Source organism: Poecilia reticulata, linkage group LG22, assembly GCF_000633615.1.
Source record: "Poecilia reticulata strain Guanapo linkage group LG22, Guppy_female_1.0+MT, whole genome shotgun sequence".
Lineage (NCBI taxonomy): Eukaryota > Metazoa > Chordata > Actinopteri > Cyprinodontiformes > Poeciliidae > Poecilia > Poecilia reticulata.
This window is the reverse complement of record NC_024352.1, coordinates 23,450,661-23,467,507: the sequence shown is the minus strand read 5'-3', so window position 1 is coordinate 23,467,507 and position 16,847 is coordinate 23,450,661. Positions and strand designations below refer to the sequence as shown.

Genomic DNA, 16,847 nt, shown 5'->3' with positions numbered 1-16,847 from the left:
ATTATAAACATTACTTTCACAGAAACAATTATTTGAAGCTAAGAAGCAAATGGATTCAGTCATTATTTAGTTAGATTTAAACTTGAAGCCAATGTAGAACATAAATCTGACTGACATTACAATAATGTCAATCATTACCGCTAATGAAGGTTTTGTTGATTTCTGGTCAAGAAAAGCTAAGCAGAGAATAAAAAACATTTTATTTTTCGATGTTAGAGGATAGGAAGCAAAGTAATAAACACTAAAATTCACCCAAAGGTCACCGACATCAACAAAACATTTACTAGTGATTGTCAGTCATTCTGCTCTGAGTCACGTTAATAATTTGCAGCATTTATTTTTTTTCAGTAATTTAAATATTATTTTAAAACTGTGATATAAATTCATCAAACAATGACTGATAAATGTAAATTTTTGCATGTTTTGCACAGCTAAATAAAACTCAATATTTACGTTCTCAGAAAATCATAATATTTCATGAGACCAATTAAAAAAATGACTTCCTATTCAGAAATTCTGTAATTACCGTATTATGTCTTCACAGTTAGTGAGACTATCCACTAAAGAAGCCGGATTGTCACATGCTGCTAGGTCAAAACAAATCAATGGAAAGTTTGGTGGAAGGAAAAAATTGGGTAAAACAGAAGATTATGATGCAGCTCATTCAAGAGTTTGGAGCAGATCCAGAACATGGACATCCTTATCAAGAGTCAATGTGAGATGCAACAGACTGTTGTTAAGTGGTGAAAATACCTTTTCTCAGATAAAAGTAGTACATTTTTTTATTTCATTTGGAAATTTAGCTCATGCTGGAAATCCAGCACAAAGTCAGATTTCATTGGACTTTTGTAATATTCAAATTTATGAGAACAGAATTTTTGGTTTTTATTATCTGTGTGCCACAATTAACACAAATAAACACTTAAAATGAATCAGTCCGGGTACAAGTTTCACTTTTCAACTCTTTTTCATCATATTTCAATTTACTGAAATATACTTGTATACATTGGATCTAAACTCTCTTTATTCTTTCAAAGCAGCATCAAGACCTGCACTGCTTTGTTCACAGCTCATCCAGACAGTCAGTCTGATGAAGAGTTCATCAGCAGGAAGTGAAGTGAAGCTCAGACAAAAGAGCTGAAAAAACTTCGACTAGCAGCTGCAATGCTGCTGGAAACGTTTCATCAAATGTTTTTCATTCATACCTTTATTAAGGTACTGTGAGTTAACCAATAAAAACAGTAATTATTGGAAAATATTTACACAAAATATCAAAAAGGCATGACCTACAAGAAAATTTTAAAATAATGCAAAATCTAGTATATTTCAGAATTTCATAAATATGTGCTGAACACTTGGCAGATTTTCTTTCTCATATAACAAGAGAATAACGTCTTTAAGGTCGCAGCCTTTGATTTAGAGGCAATGTTTAGAGATCCTGGACGTAAATATCAGAACATGCGCTCCTGTTCGACAGCTCCGTGGAAAACATTGGGCAACAACAAACGGGCTTTACTGGGCCGCTCAGGTTCTAGATGTAGAAGTAATGATCACCAGCGTCTCTGCTTTCTGCGTTTTTGCGCAGCTGATTGTTTATGGAGTCCGACAGCGATCCCAGAGAGAGTTCCAGCACCGGGCTCGACTCGGGACTCGGACATTCCCGCGGGATCTCCAGGAGAACATCAGACGGCTCCGCGTCGACGAGCTGCTCACCGTCGCTCAGGCTCAGTCTGTACGCGCCCTCCGTCTCTGCAGCCGCTGTTTCCGTGGCAACCGTTTCCAAGGCGACGTCCTCAGCAGGCGTGTCCCGCGCCGGAGCGACGGCCTCGCCGCCCTCTGCCGCTGCGGCGTCCTCGCCGCCCCCCGCCGCAGCGACGTCCTCGCCGCCCCCCGCCGCAGCGACGTCCTTCTTGCCCCCCGCCGCAGCGATGTCCCTGCCACCTGCCGCCGAGGCCAGCTTCTCAATTTCTGAAACCAGCTCCTCGTTCTGATCCTTCCACCACCGGTACCTGGACGCGGTCAGGTCCGAGTCGTCCAGGAGCTTGTTGATCTGCAGCAACTCGGCTTCTTTCGCCTGCAAAGGAAAGCGGCTTCAGTTTTAATGCAGCTCTGAGCCGAAATGCAAACATGCCTGCGAGAAACAGGCAGAAGTTTTTCCACCCCAAGCTCAACAGAACGGAGGTTAATACTTCTGAGCTCTGGTTTTTAACGTTAAAGTGTAAAAATGTCCAGATCCCCAACACACCTGGTTAATTTATCATTACCGTTGTCATTACCTTTAGAATTAAGAAGCGTCACATCACCAAACTGTTTCAGAAAATCATTTGAGTGATAGCTTCTAAATAATCACAACTGCATTCATATTTTTAATTAACATCTTAGAATAAACACATTTGTTTTTATGATTGCTAATTTACACCATTATTAAACATTTATTGTAATTTACTTTTAATAATATGTTATGTCTGTTTACCCAGGCGTGTGTGACTAGATCTTTATTTTTTACCATCAATCTGCCAAAGAAAATTAGCTTTCGTGGCTAAATCTGGTATATTTACATGGTTGTTTTAATGTAATCACATTAATTAATATGCACTGTCGCCTTATGAAATAAACAGAGATGCACCGATCCACTTCTTTTTTTTACTTCCAATTTCAACTGAGGTTTAGTACCAGCCGATTCTGATCCGATACAGAAGAAAATGTTGAATTGACTTAAAACGTTTCTTTTTTTTAAACCTAGACATAAGTTTACTTAATTACAAATTTATTTGGTAACTCTGCACTAATAACACACCAATAGCTTCAAACATGGAAAAACAACTTAAATCTGTCCAGTCGTAAAAACAATGTAAAATAAACAATAAAGACAAACTTTATTATGTAACATAGAAATAAACTGCGACACACCTTTCAAATGATTCAAATTAGGAATTCTAGATATAATATAAAATAAATAATATGCATGACATCACTCAGAGCACAAGGCATAGAATTAGACTGAATAGATCTTTCCTTATGGATCAGGCAGATTGCCAATCTAGAATTTATTTCAATATCGGAGCAGATACAGATATTGCTATTGGATCGGTGCATCTCTAGAAGTAAACTGAAGTAACGTGAAGTAAACTACATTTGATGGAATGATTATTCTCGGGGTTGCTGTCCTCTCTCACCTTCAGCGTGCTCTGCAGGGCCCGCAGCGTGTGCACCTTCTCGTTGATGACCGGGTTCTTGTTGCGCCGGATGAACGACTTCCTGAAGTGGTCCTGCGTGAACGGCTGCTCATGGCCAATCAGAGAAACGCCTCCTTCCTTCAGGTTGTTAAACATCATTCCCATCTCATCCACGGTGCCACCATCTGAAAATAAAAAAACAAGACACACAATACGACATGAAAACATCTAACTTTCCGTTTGTAATGAACCAACAAAGAGTGCTTTCGTTGTAGTTTCTAGTGTAAATATCTTAGTACACTTGAAATAAGACAAAAATAATTTGCAAGTAACTTTTCAACAAATTATATAAGCTTGATTTTAGTAAGTAATTCCTTAATATTGACAAAAAATTACTGGTTTCATTGGCAGATTGTTTCACTTACAACACGGGCAAAATGTCATGTTATAAGTGAAATAATCTGCCAATGGAAATGGTACATTTTCATCAATATTAAGAAGCTATTGACTTAAAACAAGTTCCTACATCTTGTTGGAAAGTTTCTTACAAAGTACTTTTGTCTTATTTCAAGTATACGAGGATATTTGAACTAGAAACTAGACTAAAGTATTCGGTAAGGTTTAGTGTTTTTACAGAGTGAGTGGCGCAGGCCCTGTTAGGGCATATCTGTACCTTTGCTGCCCTCTGTTGAAGAAGTCGGTAATGGCGCCTTGTTTATTTTCCCCTTGGGTCGAGGCAGAGTGTTAGACTGAACTTTCTGCTGCACACACAGAAACACACATTAACACCATCAGCAGGTCGAACTGCATTTATTTTTGCTGCTTCGACTCTTGGACTAATTGCACCAACCTTGTTTTTCCTGCGAGGTGAAGGAGACGATTCGCTCTCCGATTCAGTTTCGCTGTAGCATTCTGTGAAAACATCAACAAGGCTGTTGAAATAATGACATTACCTTAAGTGTGCACTGTTTTCCCATTATTGTTATCAACCAGCTGCCTGGCAACCACAGCAACAGCAATTAGGCTCCTTTCACTGTTAACCGTTAACATTTCATAATTTTATGTGTTTTCCCACTGGTGCTGACACTGCAGCTTCAACAACATTACAGCTACAGACAACAAACAGCTACAGACAACAAACATTTAGAAAACGGAATAAAAAAGCTTTTTGCTTAGAAAAGTAAATGGAAAAGTGTGGAGCTACCTTCTTCATTATCTGGACCTTTCTGGAGCCTCTTGTGCTTCCGTATGGCTATAATCAGATTGTTGATCCACCTGAAGAAAAATAAATATTATTATATCAAAGTTACGGTGAAATATTCACACTCCCTTAACATTCGATTTTATTGAGATTTTATTTAACAAAGATGAACTTGATTGTGATGTGGAAGGAAAAGAGTCTGTGCTTTTATATAATTTAACTAAACATCTGAAAATTGTGTTGTGCATTTGTATTCAGTGAATGTGTTAACAGGACAATTAGCTTTACAAATCTGGCCCCAAATACATGTGAAAAAATGCAAAAAAAAGTATAATTTTCTTTAAATTTCAGTTATGAGCCACTTTGTTTGTTTGTTCTGTGGCTAAGACATACAATCTCATTAAATACAGTGAATTAACTGATTGTAACATTACAAAATGACCAAAACAGCAGATATTAATACTTTTGCAAGGCACTGTAGGTTGAAATATTAAGTAAAATGTTTTATTGTTGCTATGAAATCACACCTGCAGGGGCCGTTAAAAAACTGAAACTGTTTTGCAGGAGAAAGAGAATCAATTAAGGCCAACAGCAGGGGGCAGTGTGCGTCTGCACCCAAAACAATATGATCAAACGCTGCTGTGAGTGAATAAAATAAGGTAATAGAGCGGATGCATGAAATATTTGTTATTTTTCTACTTATTGACATTACCCAATCAATACACACAGACAAGTAAAAAAGAAAAAGTCATGTTGGATGTTCTGTTTCCAGCTTACTTGCTCAGGTCGGAGGCGGAGTCAACGGCGAAGAAGAAGTTCTGAAATTTCTGATGGGTCATTTGGAAAACGCTGCAGAACAAAGATGAAACACACAAATCCTAATTATTTTCCTCTGTAAGATGATTTAACATTTCAGTTTGTCCAAAATAACAAAAAGAACCTGAGATTATAAAACTTCGCTTTTATTCTGGAGCCTTAAATGCATAGATCACAAATCCATCAACGTCAAAGGAAAATGTCACAGGTTTGCAATCTGATCCACCATGAAAGGATACTCACTGTTTTCTCTTGTGCTCTCCACCGCCCTCTAAGCTGTAGCTGGATATATTCAGGAGACCCTCAGCTTTTTCATCCTGAAGAAAACACAAAAATCAGATTAACAATCTTAAATGTGCCAAAAGTGCATTCTGTTTAAGTTTTTTCTCTCCTACCTGTTGGGTGTTGTACCAGTACAGATTGGGTCCTTGCAGAACAAACCAGAAGCGCTGCCACTTCTGGGTGCTGAAGACGCTTCTCTCCTTCCTCTTTTTCCAGAGCCAGCCGTCACAGTCGGGATGATCCAAATCCCGGCAGGAGACTCGGCGCCGGCTCAGAGCTGTCGACATTCCTGGGAATCCACCACAAATGCAACAGGAAAAATGAGTAAATTCACCATTAAAGCCCTTAAAAAACATATATTTTCAACTTTAATGTTGCTTTTCATCCATTTTTTAATCTAATAGTAATTCAGTAAAATATCTTGAAAAAGTTCTTCTTCTATATCTTTTAATTTGACTTAAATAATCCTTAAGTGTTTATTTTGTAGCTAAAAGAAGCAATGTTTTAACACTATTAGTGCAGAAGTATTCATACTGCTTGAGCTTTTTCATGTCACATAAAAACTACAAACTTCACTAAACTTTATTCAATTTGCAAATGATACACAAGGTAGTGCATAACTTTGAAATAGAAGAAACTTTATACAGTTTTAGTTGAACATGCAAACCGGTTTCTGTGCATTGAAAGATATGAATACTTTTGTTTTGTGTTTGTTTGCTGTTTGATCCAAAAGTCTTACCTTTCTTAGAGCTCTTCTTGGTTTCCTTATTCGACTGGAAAAGAATAATCAGGAATGTTACAGAGATCTTAATGTCACTAGATCTTTGTCTTGGCTGAAAGTAGAGCGTCCTCTCACCGTGTGCCCCACCATGTCTGGGCAGGAGCTGACGCTGCTTCTTTCTGGGCTAAACTCAAAAGGCGAAGGGCTTCTTGGTGACGGCGACCGGTCTCTCCTCAGATTTGGAGAGAGCCTCGAACCATCCGAACTCTCAGCCACTGTGATAATCATGAGTTGAGTTCACAGTCAATGACTTAAGTTATTACACTTTTTTATAATCACTTCAACTCAGTCAGAATTATCAGCAGTGAGGATCATCCTCATAAGCTTAAAATGTAAACAATCCTGATTTTTATTTTTCCCTCACGTTTCAATGTTTTTTTAAATTAATTTCTTATTTATTGTTCTTATTTGTTCATTATTTTTATTGGTTGAGGCATTGCATGATTCCCTCTGATTTTGGATGCTGTTGAGCCGGGAGGCTTTTCACTCTTACTTTTCTTCTTTTGTTTTTACTTTTGCACAGTTGTTATGATGTGTAACCATGGCAACATGGTGAAGTTTTTTTTTACAGGAGTTAAAACGGAGGCTTCTTGGATGCAGAGCAGGATCAAAGTAGGAAGTTCAAACCGTCTCTGCTCAGCTTTCTAACCATGAGACCAGGCAGAGGTTTAAAGAAGAGTGGCAAAAGCAAATGAGGTGGATTAGCAGAGTTTGTCAACAACTGGTGGTGTTGCTGTGACATATCATCTGTGCTGCTGTTAGCATGTCATCACAGTCATGAAAAGACATTCGTACAGCAACAGTCTTCAGTCAGAGGCCAAGACTGACTGCTACTGGAGCTCCTGTATGACCACAGCATCAAAATCCACGACTCTTTGAAGATTTAAATATGAATTATGATGATATTTAATTTCTCTTTGAGATGAATAAAGTATTTTTGAGTTGATTTGAATTTCAAATATGTGTGGCAGGAACTGCACACCTGCAATACTCACAGGTGTGCAGTCAGTCTGAGTCTGTTTTAGTTTACTTTATTCTAGTGAATATCTTCAAGAAGCAATATATTTATTCAAAATCTTGTTTCTGTTATGCTTTAGTAACCAAAGAACAGACTTGCACTGTTCCATGCCCAGGCTCGTTTGCTAATCACACCATCTTGGTTTCTGGTTTAAAAAAAGCCTTCAGACACAAAACTGAGCTCAGGTGACACCGTTCCTTCGTTTTGATTGGCTAAATCCTGCTGAGTATTAGAAATGCCATAAGCAATAACAGAATGAACCAACTATTGTTGGGCTATATTTTGTGCTGAAGATGATTCATACCGACTTACTGCTGAAAGTACAATAATTAAACAAAAAAAATCCCAAACATACTGAAGGGTTTTTTAAATACCTGACGCCGGCAGAGGAGACAACCGGCCCGGATGGTTCTGAAATGCAGCTAAAGTCACGGTCCTCTCCTGCTCCCTGTCAGAAGGCAACTCGGACTCTTCCTGTCCCATAGGCTGCTGTCGAACCTCCGGCCCATGAACGGCCCGCCTGCAGCACAACACAAACAAGAAGCATTCTTAGAAACCAGGCAAGGATTCTGGGAACTTCTAAGAAGTTAAGATTTTTCCAAAAACCAACAAGAAGTAATAATAGTGGGTACCATGTGATGACAGCTGTCAGAAGAACAGACTGCAGTCGGGTGTCATGTGATCCTGATTTAACACTGATTGAAGGAAGCTGTGTTTAAACAGACACTGATGCAAAGCCAAAACTTCCTCTGCAGAGATCAGACCTGACTTTACACGCCTGTAGTCTGAAATGTGGGTCTGCAGGGCATCACCTCTCACTCCCACCGTTTATCTCCCTCAGCCATCATTTCTCATGTTTGCTTCTTCTCACTTTTTCCTACGATTTTTCTTCTTTTGATTTTTCGTCACCGCTCTGAAACTCACTCAGATGCTGGTCGGCAGCTTCATCTATTATTTCGCTCACATTTCCAGCGAACGCCGGCTTGTCGGTGGGCTTGGCGGAATTTATGGCATTTGTGAAGTGACGTCACGTTAAACCCTTTGGGTTCAGGCAGATTAAAAAGGTCAGCAGAGGATGTGGGAGGTTCTGTTCAGCTCAGTAAATCTGTGATCACTTGGTGAACAAACTTTAAACAAACCTGGACGTCTGGATGTGGAAATGAAATAAGATTTATGTCATCTGCCACAGATTCATTAATGTTTTTTGTTTCTTGTATTTTGTTTTGGCAACAAGTGTTTATAAAATCCCTCACAGATTTAAAAGGTTTTATGCTTTTTTGACTCACTTAAACATGACAGATTGTTAAACAGGTTTTTATATTAGACAAAAATGACCTTCGGAAACACAAAAGCCAGTTTTCTGGCTCATTTGTATCGTTGCCAGGATTTTAAGCTTGAGCTGCGGATCTCACAGCTTTCCCAGTTACCAGGGATTTCCTGCCTGCTTCTCTGATTGATACTCTCAGATTTAGCTGGATTGTCATGTTTTGGCACTTTGTTTATTCAACTATGCATAAATGACTTCTTGGGTCACGAGTGCCAAACTCATTTTCATGTTCTCCAGGGCTGGTTGTGCCAGAATGTATCAATAAAACCCATCAATAAACTCTTAAAATATTGGTATGTATCTGATTCTGCATCATAAAACTTCTCATTGATCAGTCCATCCAGGATTTCGTGATTTTTTTGCAATCAAAATCTCAGATTTTTGGTGCTAATGTGGGAATATTTGCAAGGAATTTCATAATATTTAATATGATGTTCCATGAGACTTTTTGTTACTCATATCAATCACGAATTATAACTTTACATCAAGTTACCCTGAGACAGCTATGTTGTAAAAATAAGAAATATCGCCACCTGCAGGTGTGAATTGGCATCAATTAAACTCAATAATTTTTACCATTTTTGCAGAAAATTTGAAATAAACTCACGGTTTAAATTTATGCTGACTTTCCATAATTTTCTGCGATTATGGAATCGTGAAAAACTGAAGTTTGAACTGATTGCAGAAATTTGGCATCTTGAGTCTAGAGGGCCACTAAAAGATTTGTGGCGGGTCAGATTTGGCCCCTGAGCCTTGAGTTTGACATGCTGAAGAGTTGCACTGGATTTTATTCAGGGTTATCAGGTCAGAGTGTAGAGAGGTTGAAAAAAATTAAACCTTCAGCCATTTATGCTAACATTTGGTGGAGATCTTTTGCATAAAACATGAATAAAACACATGGTACTGTGTTACTGACATGGCAACAAGTGAAACGGTGAATATTTTTACAAAGTAATTTATTAATAATCCTACCTAAATGACAGGGATCTGACAGAAGCTGCTACTCTCTCAAATATGGAGTGCCTCTGATTCTCCTCTTTGTCCTCCGGTTCTTCTTCCTCCGAACTCCCTCGTCTCTCCTCTTCCTCCTCCCTCTACGAACAAATGAGACCAAATCCAAACATGTGAGTGTGCACATTAAAGCCTGTGTGTGTCTACAGGTTAGCACAGGGTTAAGAAAGCGGATGTCATGTGGACTGCGATGGCAGGTTCTGTCTGCACACACTGCGGTCGAGCAGATGAGGGAGAAACACGGTCACACAAACACAAAGTCTGTGAAAGTCTCGCTGAAAGCCGAGCGTCGTCTCGGGGCAATATGGGCTGAAACACGGAGCCGATTCACATCTTTCTCTCAGCCTGAGCCGCCAGCTAGATCCCAGATTATCATGGCGATGGTCACAAGGGGGTGTGAAGTGCACAGTGTGTGCGCGTGAACTTGTTCACTGATGCAGCGTTTCACTGTGGTGATCATAAACAAACAACAGTCGACATGGTGACGGGTTTCAGTGTTGGTGGAAACGGATCCCGAGTGGTGACGAGATTTTTTCCAAAGATGAGTCTCATAAGTGAAATACTAGAGCTGCAAAATATCAGCAGAAAAGTAAATATGTCCTTAAATATGCAACGTCTGGTTTGGGTCGCATACCAGACGTCGCATATTAGTGAAATATTAATCAATATTTCACAAATATTAATCAATATTTCACTGAGTTACATTACAGATCTGCTGTTGTATCAACCTTCCAGACCTCTCAGGTCTTCTGGTTCTGGTTCTGGTCTGCGTCCCCAGAACCAGAGTCAAATGTGAAGAAACAACATTCACCTTCTATGTCCCACAAATCTGGAAGAAACTTCCAGAAAACTGCAAAACAGCCGAAACACCGAGAGCCTTTAAATCTAGACTAAAACCCAGCTGTTTATAGTTGCTTTTGAAACATAATCACTGAAACATTAATCAATATTTTGATGTGTATCAACTGTGTGTTTTTATGCCGTAAAGCATATTGAACAGCCTTGCTGCTGAAATATGCTAGACAAATAAAACTTGAACTTGAACTTGGTGTGAAGCTTTGAGTGGAGAAGGTGGCTAACCTGCACAGGTGTGATCTGGATCGAATGCTTGTGCCGCAGCGAACCCGGGATCCTCTTTATGACCAGAGTCACTCCACTGGGATTCTCCCGCAGCTTCTCAATAAGTTTGGCTCTGCTCCAACCGACCTGATGCAGCAGCACAGATTATTCCCTCCTGAAGGTTTTTCTCTTTGAGCACAGGTCCAACATAAATACAGGCGTGTGGATCAAACTCCACGTGCTGCATCACTCACCACTATCTGGTCGTTGACTTGGATCACTTCATCACCAGACAGGACTTGCAAATAGGCATGAGAGGAAGGCTGCAAAAGGAGGAGCACACAGCGTAAACAAGGAGCTGCTGCAACACAAAACCAGCGAAATGTAGCACAGAACAATCCCAACAACGCTATAAATCAATATCTGACAACATTCATATTCCCAGCTTGGATTTATTACGCAACATTTAAAATGAGCAGTAATGTTTACAAATGCAACGCAGCAAGTGGCTGCAGGTTGTAGAGACTGGAGCAGACAGATGAGCGTTTGGCTGAAAATAATGTGTCATGCCTCGCTGTCTTTAACAGAGCAGAGGAAACCGTGCTGTCACTTCGCCGATTTTTTGTTTTTATCGTCACCAAGGCCAGAGAATGAAAAGTGTTGTTGTTAATTTTCACTTTTCATAACAAAAATGACAAGTGTTTGGCAAAACAGCGACTAACCAAACACTAGCAGAAAAAAGAACAAAAGTGTTCTTTTGATGCAGAAACCGAGTAACAGACTGGATTGCAGACATTGCTTGTTATCGTCTTCTTCTCTAACATCGGTGGCTGTTTTAGCAAGGCACTGATGTAGGCAGCTGGGTAGTTCAATGTGGGGAAGACCCCTCTGGACGCGTCTTCAGCTCCAGTCCAGAGGGGCTCAGAGGTCAGCTGAGTCACACTGTTAGCCGGCTGCATCAACGTCCAAATGGGAGGAAAAGCAAATGTGTGAACCTGACCTCAGCAGCCGTTCCCGTCACGTAGTGGTTGCTGGAGCTGGTGGATGTTATCTCGATCCCCTGAGAGAAATGGAAACAATAAAAATGCTGTGCATAATTCAGAAAGATAAAATAACTTGTGCATCTGCAGAGTGTGAATCTGCACAAGCAGCTTGAACAGAAGCAACACAACCAGGATGCTGCTGTTATAAATGGATTCTGTGGAAATATCGATGTTTGTTCATCAGCTTGTCGTCACTAATCACAAGTTAAATTACACAATCAATACATTTCTAATGGCGATGGAAATATCAATGGATAAAGTGTTTCATCCCTGTATTTATGATATTCTGATAAAAAAAGCACTACATATATACTTCTCCTGTTATTTTTTTCCACATTTTGTAACAATCTTTAACTTGTTGAACTTTAAGTTTCATTTGTGTTTCTGTTTTGGATCATTTCTTTGGTTTTTACTTTGTGTTTGGTCATTTATTCATTTAACATTTGTGCCTTTGTACTCGTTTCTTTAGATTAGATTCCCTCCTGTTTTGTAGTTTCCTCCCTTTGTTTAGTTCTTTGTTTCTTTAGTTTTCTGCGCTGCTACTCTCCCTCAGCCTGCTTTTCTGCACCGCTGTTTTCCATTCTCCATTGATTCGTTTTCTTTGTTGCTTGGTCAGTTACTCCTCTTCCCCAGTACATAAACTCATCTGTCCTCATAGCTTTATAAAACACAGAACTTTAATGGATTTTATGAGGATTTTATACAACATATCAACAGAAAATGTATTAAAAAACAAATACTAAATGACTCCATTTAAGAATTATTGCGATGCATATTGAGTAATCTATCAAACATAAATTAACTCATCAAAATGCAATTTATGGAGGTTCATTTTAGTGCTGGGCAACAACTCAATAACTAATTAAGGAATAGGACATGTTAATAGTAATGAAAAAGGAATTATAATTTATTAGGACAGGTAATGCAGCTGAGGCCTGACAGGCAGTATGTGGAGTCTCCAATGTTTAAGCATTTTTACAAGATGTAGAGGAGATTACAAACATGGATGTGAAATTAGATTTGCATTATCTTCTGGCTGCTACCAAGCATGTTCTCACTTTTAAACAGAGATTTATAGGTTAATATGTTGTTGATTAGGAAGAGTGTCATTATTAATCCATAAAGTCCTGCAAATGTAATGGCTTTAAGTGTTAGTTAAGAAATAAATACTACTATTATTTATTTTAATTTGTTCTTTAAGTTTATATTGAAACAGATACTAGACTTTTAATTCAAAAGTGTTGTAGATATTGGGATAGATTTCCTTGTCATATTACTCAGTTAATGTTTTCTAGAATAACATTTAGTCAAATATTTCCAAGGTTAAAAATTTGTGACAAACACACACGAGTGAATCGTTACGTCCAGAAAATTAAACACTAACTTTAGAAAGTACTGACATAATTTTATTGTTTTTCTTTATTTTATCTCAAAATTTCTACAACTATATTTGCACAAAATTTGAAAAAGATTCAGTGTTTTTAATATTTATATCTACATTATGTCAGAGACACGTCATGTTTAGTAAACCCCCTTTGTAAGAACAATAATGCCTTCTGCTTCTCACTTCCTTTCTCCCTGCCTTTAGTTCCCATTACTCTTAATCTGTCAGAGCGCCGACTTCATTATCGGTGATGTGCTCTAATCAATTACCTGCTGTCAGCTGTAATTAACTAACTGTCTCCTCTAGCTAAGTACATTTGTAAAAGTCCTCCTTTTGCGGAGCAGTGGATCAGCAGAAAAATGAACTTAGCATTCAGAAGCACGGCTGCATTCATGGACATGTGAACAATATGCAGGCGCAACATCAGAGGAGGTGAAATGTGGAAAGAAAAATGTGACGGGAAAATGCAGCCAGCATCTAATAAGACTTTTTTAGTTAATGGTTTGAGTCCACAAAGGCAAAGAAAGAGGGAAATGCATGAAAGAAATAGCTCTTTAGAAATGAATCCTAAAAGGATTCTAGATTAGTGAGATAACCAGCACAGAGGGACAGAGGAGAGCTGTGAGCCCTGAACCAAATGTGCAGACTTCATGGCAAAAACAGGACAGGCAGCACAAACAGAACATTGTGTTTTAGCCACCAAACATCAGGGAAGCTTTTAGGAACAGAAGTAAAAGTGGTGAAGAACGTCAAGCTGGTTGGAGAAACCAATGAGGAAAACCCCCCAGCAGAGGGTTAAAAATAAGCTTTGAACAAGTTAGTGTTTAAAAAAACATCAGCATAATCAGCTGGAGAGAAAAAAAGAATAATGTGAGGGTGAGTAAACTGATAAGCTTGGTGTAGTTTAAAAGAACGGATGTGAAGGTCCAGAAAAGTAAAGACAAAAGAAGGAATATTGAAATTTAAATATTTTTTTTACAATGATTTTGTGTGAATTTTAACTGAATGAAGAAGGAAACACTTCAGTTTATTACATGGCAGATAAACTCTGATTTAGACCATTTTTACTAAATATCAATATGGGTGGGATGAAATACAAAAAGATCAAATGATTCATTAAATCATTTGTAATTTATTAACCACAATCAATTCTATTTTAATCAAATAGCGGTTAGCAAAGTTTACCCATTCCATTTTTTGTGTGTGACTGAATCAATAAATGAAACAAAGAATGTGTATTAGGATGATATATAAATATTTCTAGCTCAATTTAGTGTAAACTAGAATGTTGACTAAACAATTATAGATGACAATATTTAAAATATTAAAGAAAGTCTTTGTGTTTTAACAGTCTCTAAACTTTAGTGGAAATATGAATTTTAAATCCTGTACATGAATCTGTTCTTCTCTATGGCTCAACACAGCATAATTAACTAACCAAGTAAAAATATTAAAAATATAAAGAAAACGTTCTAAATTGAAATCTTGCTGGGATATCAAAACTGACATGTTCAGCCTTTTTTATTCTGAATCTTCTCAGAATGTCTCATTCTGGGTTTAGAGGTTAAATGTTGGGACCAATAATAAACATTTAGCTTTTAATATCCAGCACCAAACACACGACTTCATGTGATTCATCTCATATTAGTTTTTTTAAACACTAGTTCAGTTAGCATGTGGGCTTAACTTTTCACATTTCTTCTTAACGTGTTAATTGAAAGCATACATTGAAATCTTAGCCTGAATAAAAAATAAAAATAAAATAAAACAGAACAAACTCACGAGAGCTCATTGTGCCTGACACAAATTTAACTTGGAATAAACCCTTTTTTACATTCATGAAGGCTATAAGGAAGAAGAAAGTAAAAAACCGTTACCAGTTGATCCCCGGGTGTAGCAGGTACCAGGCTGACGCTCTCCAGCTGAGCCTTGTGGGTCAGAAGCGAGTCAGAGCTGGAGTTCAGGATCTCATCACAAACCTCCACCAACTGACGGCACTAAAACAGGAAAAACCTTCACTTACTGGGAGGAGGCACCGGTTCACACAGCTAAAAATACCTCACTTAAAGCACAGTGAAGCAGAAGTTTCATCTGCTGAAATTATGAATGAGCATAACGTGAGACAAACTCACAACAGATATGATGTCCTTCTCCTTTTCGTAGACCGTGGAATCCTGTTGGACGAGTGAAACGGCAGGATTTAAGCAGAGGAGTCGCAAAATTACACATCGGTCTAAATGCTAATGACATTGATTTGTGGAAATGGGACGAACTGAGTCAAAACCCATGTCCCATTTCCTCTTCACAGCTTGAGTTAGGAAGCAAAAAGCCACAAACAGTTGAAAGCTGACTGATGAGGTCAATAGTAATGATTCATATATCCAATCATGTTTCTGACTCTGTCTGCAGCTTCTTACAGTTTGTCATGTTACAAACGTAGACAGCAATGCATCTTTAAATTTTTTATTAGATGGACCAAAGCAAAAGAGGGCAAACTGGTTCAGTGGAGGGAAACTGACACATTGTTACAGATAAAATAAAAAAATTGGGGGAATGCATTTGTAATCTGACACCCATGAAAACTTGAATGAAACAGACCACTCTTCCTCACTCTGCTACTTTTCTTCTTCTCCTACTCTCCAAGTTGTGTTATTTGCTGTTATTTCAGCTTCATGTTTTCTCTCAGTTTTTTTTCTCTCAGTAGAAGCTACTTCTGGTCTGATGTTCTGTTGGCTGAGATTCCTTCCTGGAGGAGAGGATGAAACACCAACGCAAAACTAATTTAGAAGTAAAATTTCAGCAAGTTATAGGAGCTTGTTTCAAGTAATATTGACAAAAAATTTATTAGATCCACTGGCAGATATTTTCACTTATAAAATGGTAAAAATGTCTTGCTATAAGTGAAATAATCTTTCAGGGAAATTAGTTATTTTTTATCTGAAAAGTTGCTTGTAAGCTAGTTTTGTCTTATTTAGAGCGTACAAAGATATTTGCTCAAGAAACTTCCCTTTCCAACAGGACAGACATTTTAAAAATATAAGCAGAGACATTATGGAATGATTTGGATGAAAGCATATTCACATGTTAGAATGGCCTAGTCAAAGTCCAAATGTACATCCAACTGAAGATCTGTGCCTGATGTTCACGGACTCTTTACATCAGATTTGATGATCCCGAGTTGTTTTCCAAAGACAACAAATGGTTACGTTTTCTCTTTCTAGATGAGCAAAGCAGCCAGAAACAAACTCCCAAAAACTCACAGTTGAGTTTAATGAATGTTCAGATTTTTATCTGTAAAAAATGTTGAAAATGAATCACTTTGTTTCCACTTCACAGTTATGAACTGCATTTTTGGTCTATCACACACAAAAAAAAAATCCAAATAAAAAATGATGAATTCTGTGGAAAGAGACAAAACGTGGAAAAGTTCAAGTTGTATGATTACTTCTGGAGGCAATAAAAAGTAAAGCTTTTATTGGAGCCTAGCAGCTTATGATTAGGGGAATAGTTTCTTTAGAACCAGTCAAACGGATAAGAAATGCTCGACAGCAATGCAATTTATTTACAATCAGTGAATAATTTCTAAGGAGAATTGAAAATTCAGAAAAATTCTTGCACTAAACTGCAAAGAAATTCAATAAAATCATCATCAGACCAAAGATGGAGCACCCCTAGATTTACAGTATGACCTCAAAATCCATAGATCCTCTCACACACACACACGCACACACGCACACACACACACACAC

General features: G+C 38.1%; 1 protein-coding gene and 1 long non-coding RNA gene across 4 annotated transcripts in view; one reads left to right on the top strand and one right to left on the bottom strand.

Moving 5' to 3' along the window:
• Positions 1-50: 50 nt before the first annotated feature.
• cnksr1 (connector enhancer of kinase suppressor of Ras 1) overlaps positions 51-16,847 on the bottom strand; it is a 30,850-nt gene continuing 14,053 nt past the window's right edge. Inside the window, exons 5-21 of one of the 2 annotated variants that reach the window (XM_017302365.1) lie at positions 15,231-15,272; positions 14,976-15,095; positions 11,672-11,731; positions 10,926-10,994; positions 10,693-10,818; positions 9,574-9,695; positions 7,649-7,794; positions 6,332-6,471; positions 6,215-6,248; positions 5,589-5,764; positions 5,437-5,510; positions 5,155-5,226; positions 4,381-4,451; positions 4,027-4,088; positions 3,850-3,934; positions 3,177-3,361; positions 51-2,074 (exon numbers count right to left, since the gene is read on the bottom strand). In XM_017302365.1, the coding sequence (XP_017157854.1) occupies positions 1,532-2,074; positions 3,177-3,361; positions 3,850-3,934; positions 4,027-4,088; positions 4,381-4,451; positions 5,155-5,226; positions 5,437-5,510; positions 5,589-5,764; positions 6,215-6,248; positions 6,332-6,471; positions 7,649-7,794; positions 9,574-9,695; positions 10,693-10,818; positions 10,926-10,994; positions 11,672-11,731; positions 14,976-15,095; positions 15,231-15,272 (2,127 nt within the window). In that variant the 3' untranslated portion in view covers positions 51-1,531. Of the gene's footprint in view, positions 2,075-3,176; positions 3,362-3,849; positions 3,938-4,026; positions 4,089-4,380; positions 4,452-5,154; positions 5,227-5,436; positions 5,511-5,588; positions 5,765-6,214; positions 6,249-6,331; positions 6,472-7,648; positions 7,795-9,573; positions 9,696-10,692; positions 10,819-10,925; positions 10,995-11,671; positions 11,732-14,975; positions 15,096-15,230; positions 15,273-16,847 lie in introns of both variants that reach the window. The other variant, XM_017302364.1, reaches the window with a different exon arrangement.
• Positions 2,081-7,174, top strand: LOC103458850 (uncharacterized). 2 transcript variants are annotated; one of them, XR_532632.2, is made up of 6 exons: positions 2,081-2,181; positions 3,183-3,320; positions 4,942-5,036; positions 5,150-5,271; positions 5,692-5,799; positions 6,828-7,174. It is a non-coding gene; the product is annotated as an uncharacterized LOC103458850 (long non-coding RNA). The 2 variants fall into 2 exon arrangements; XR_532633.2 differs by lacking the exon at positions 5,150-5,271.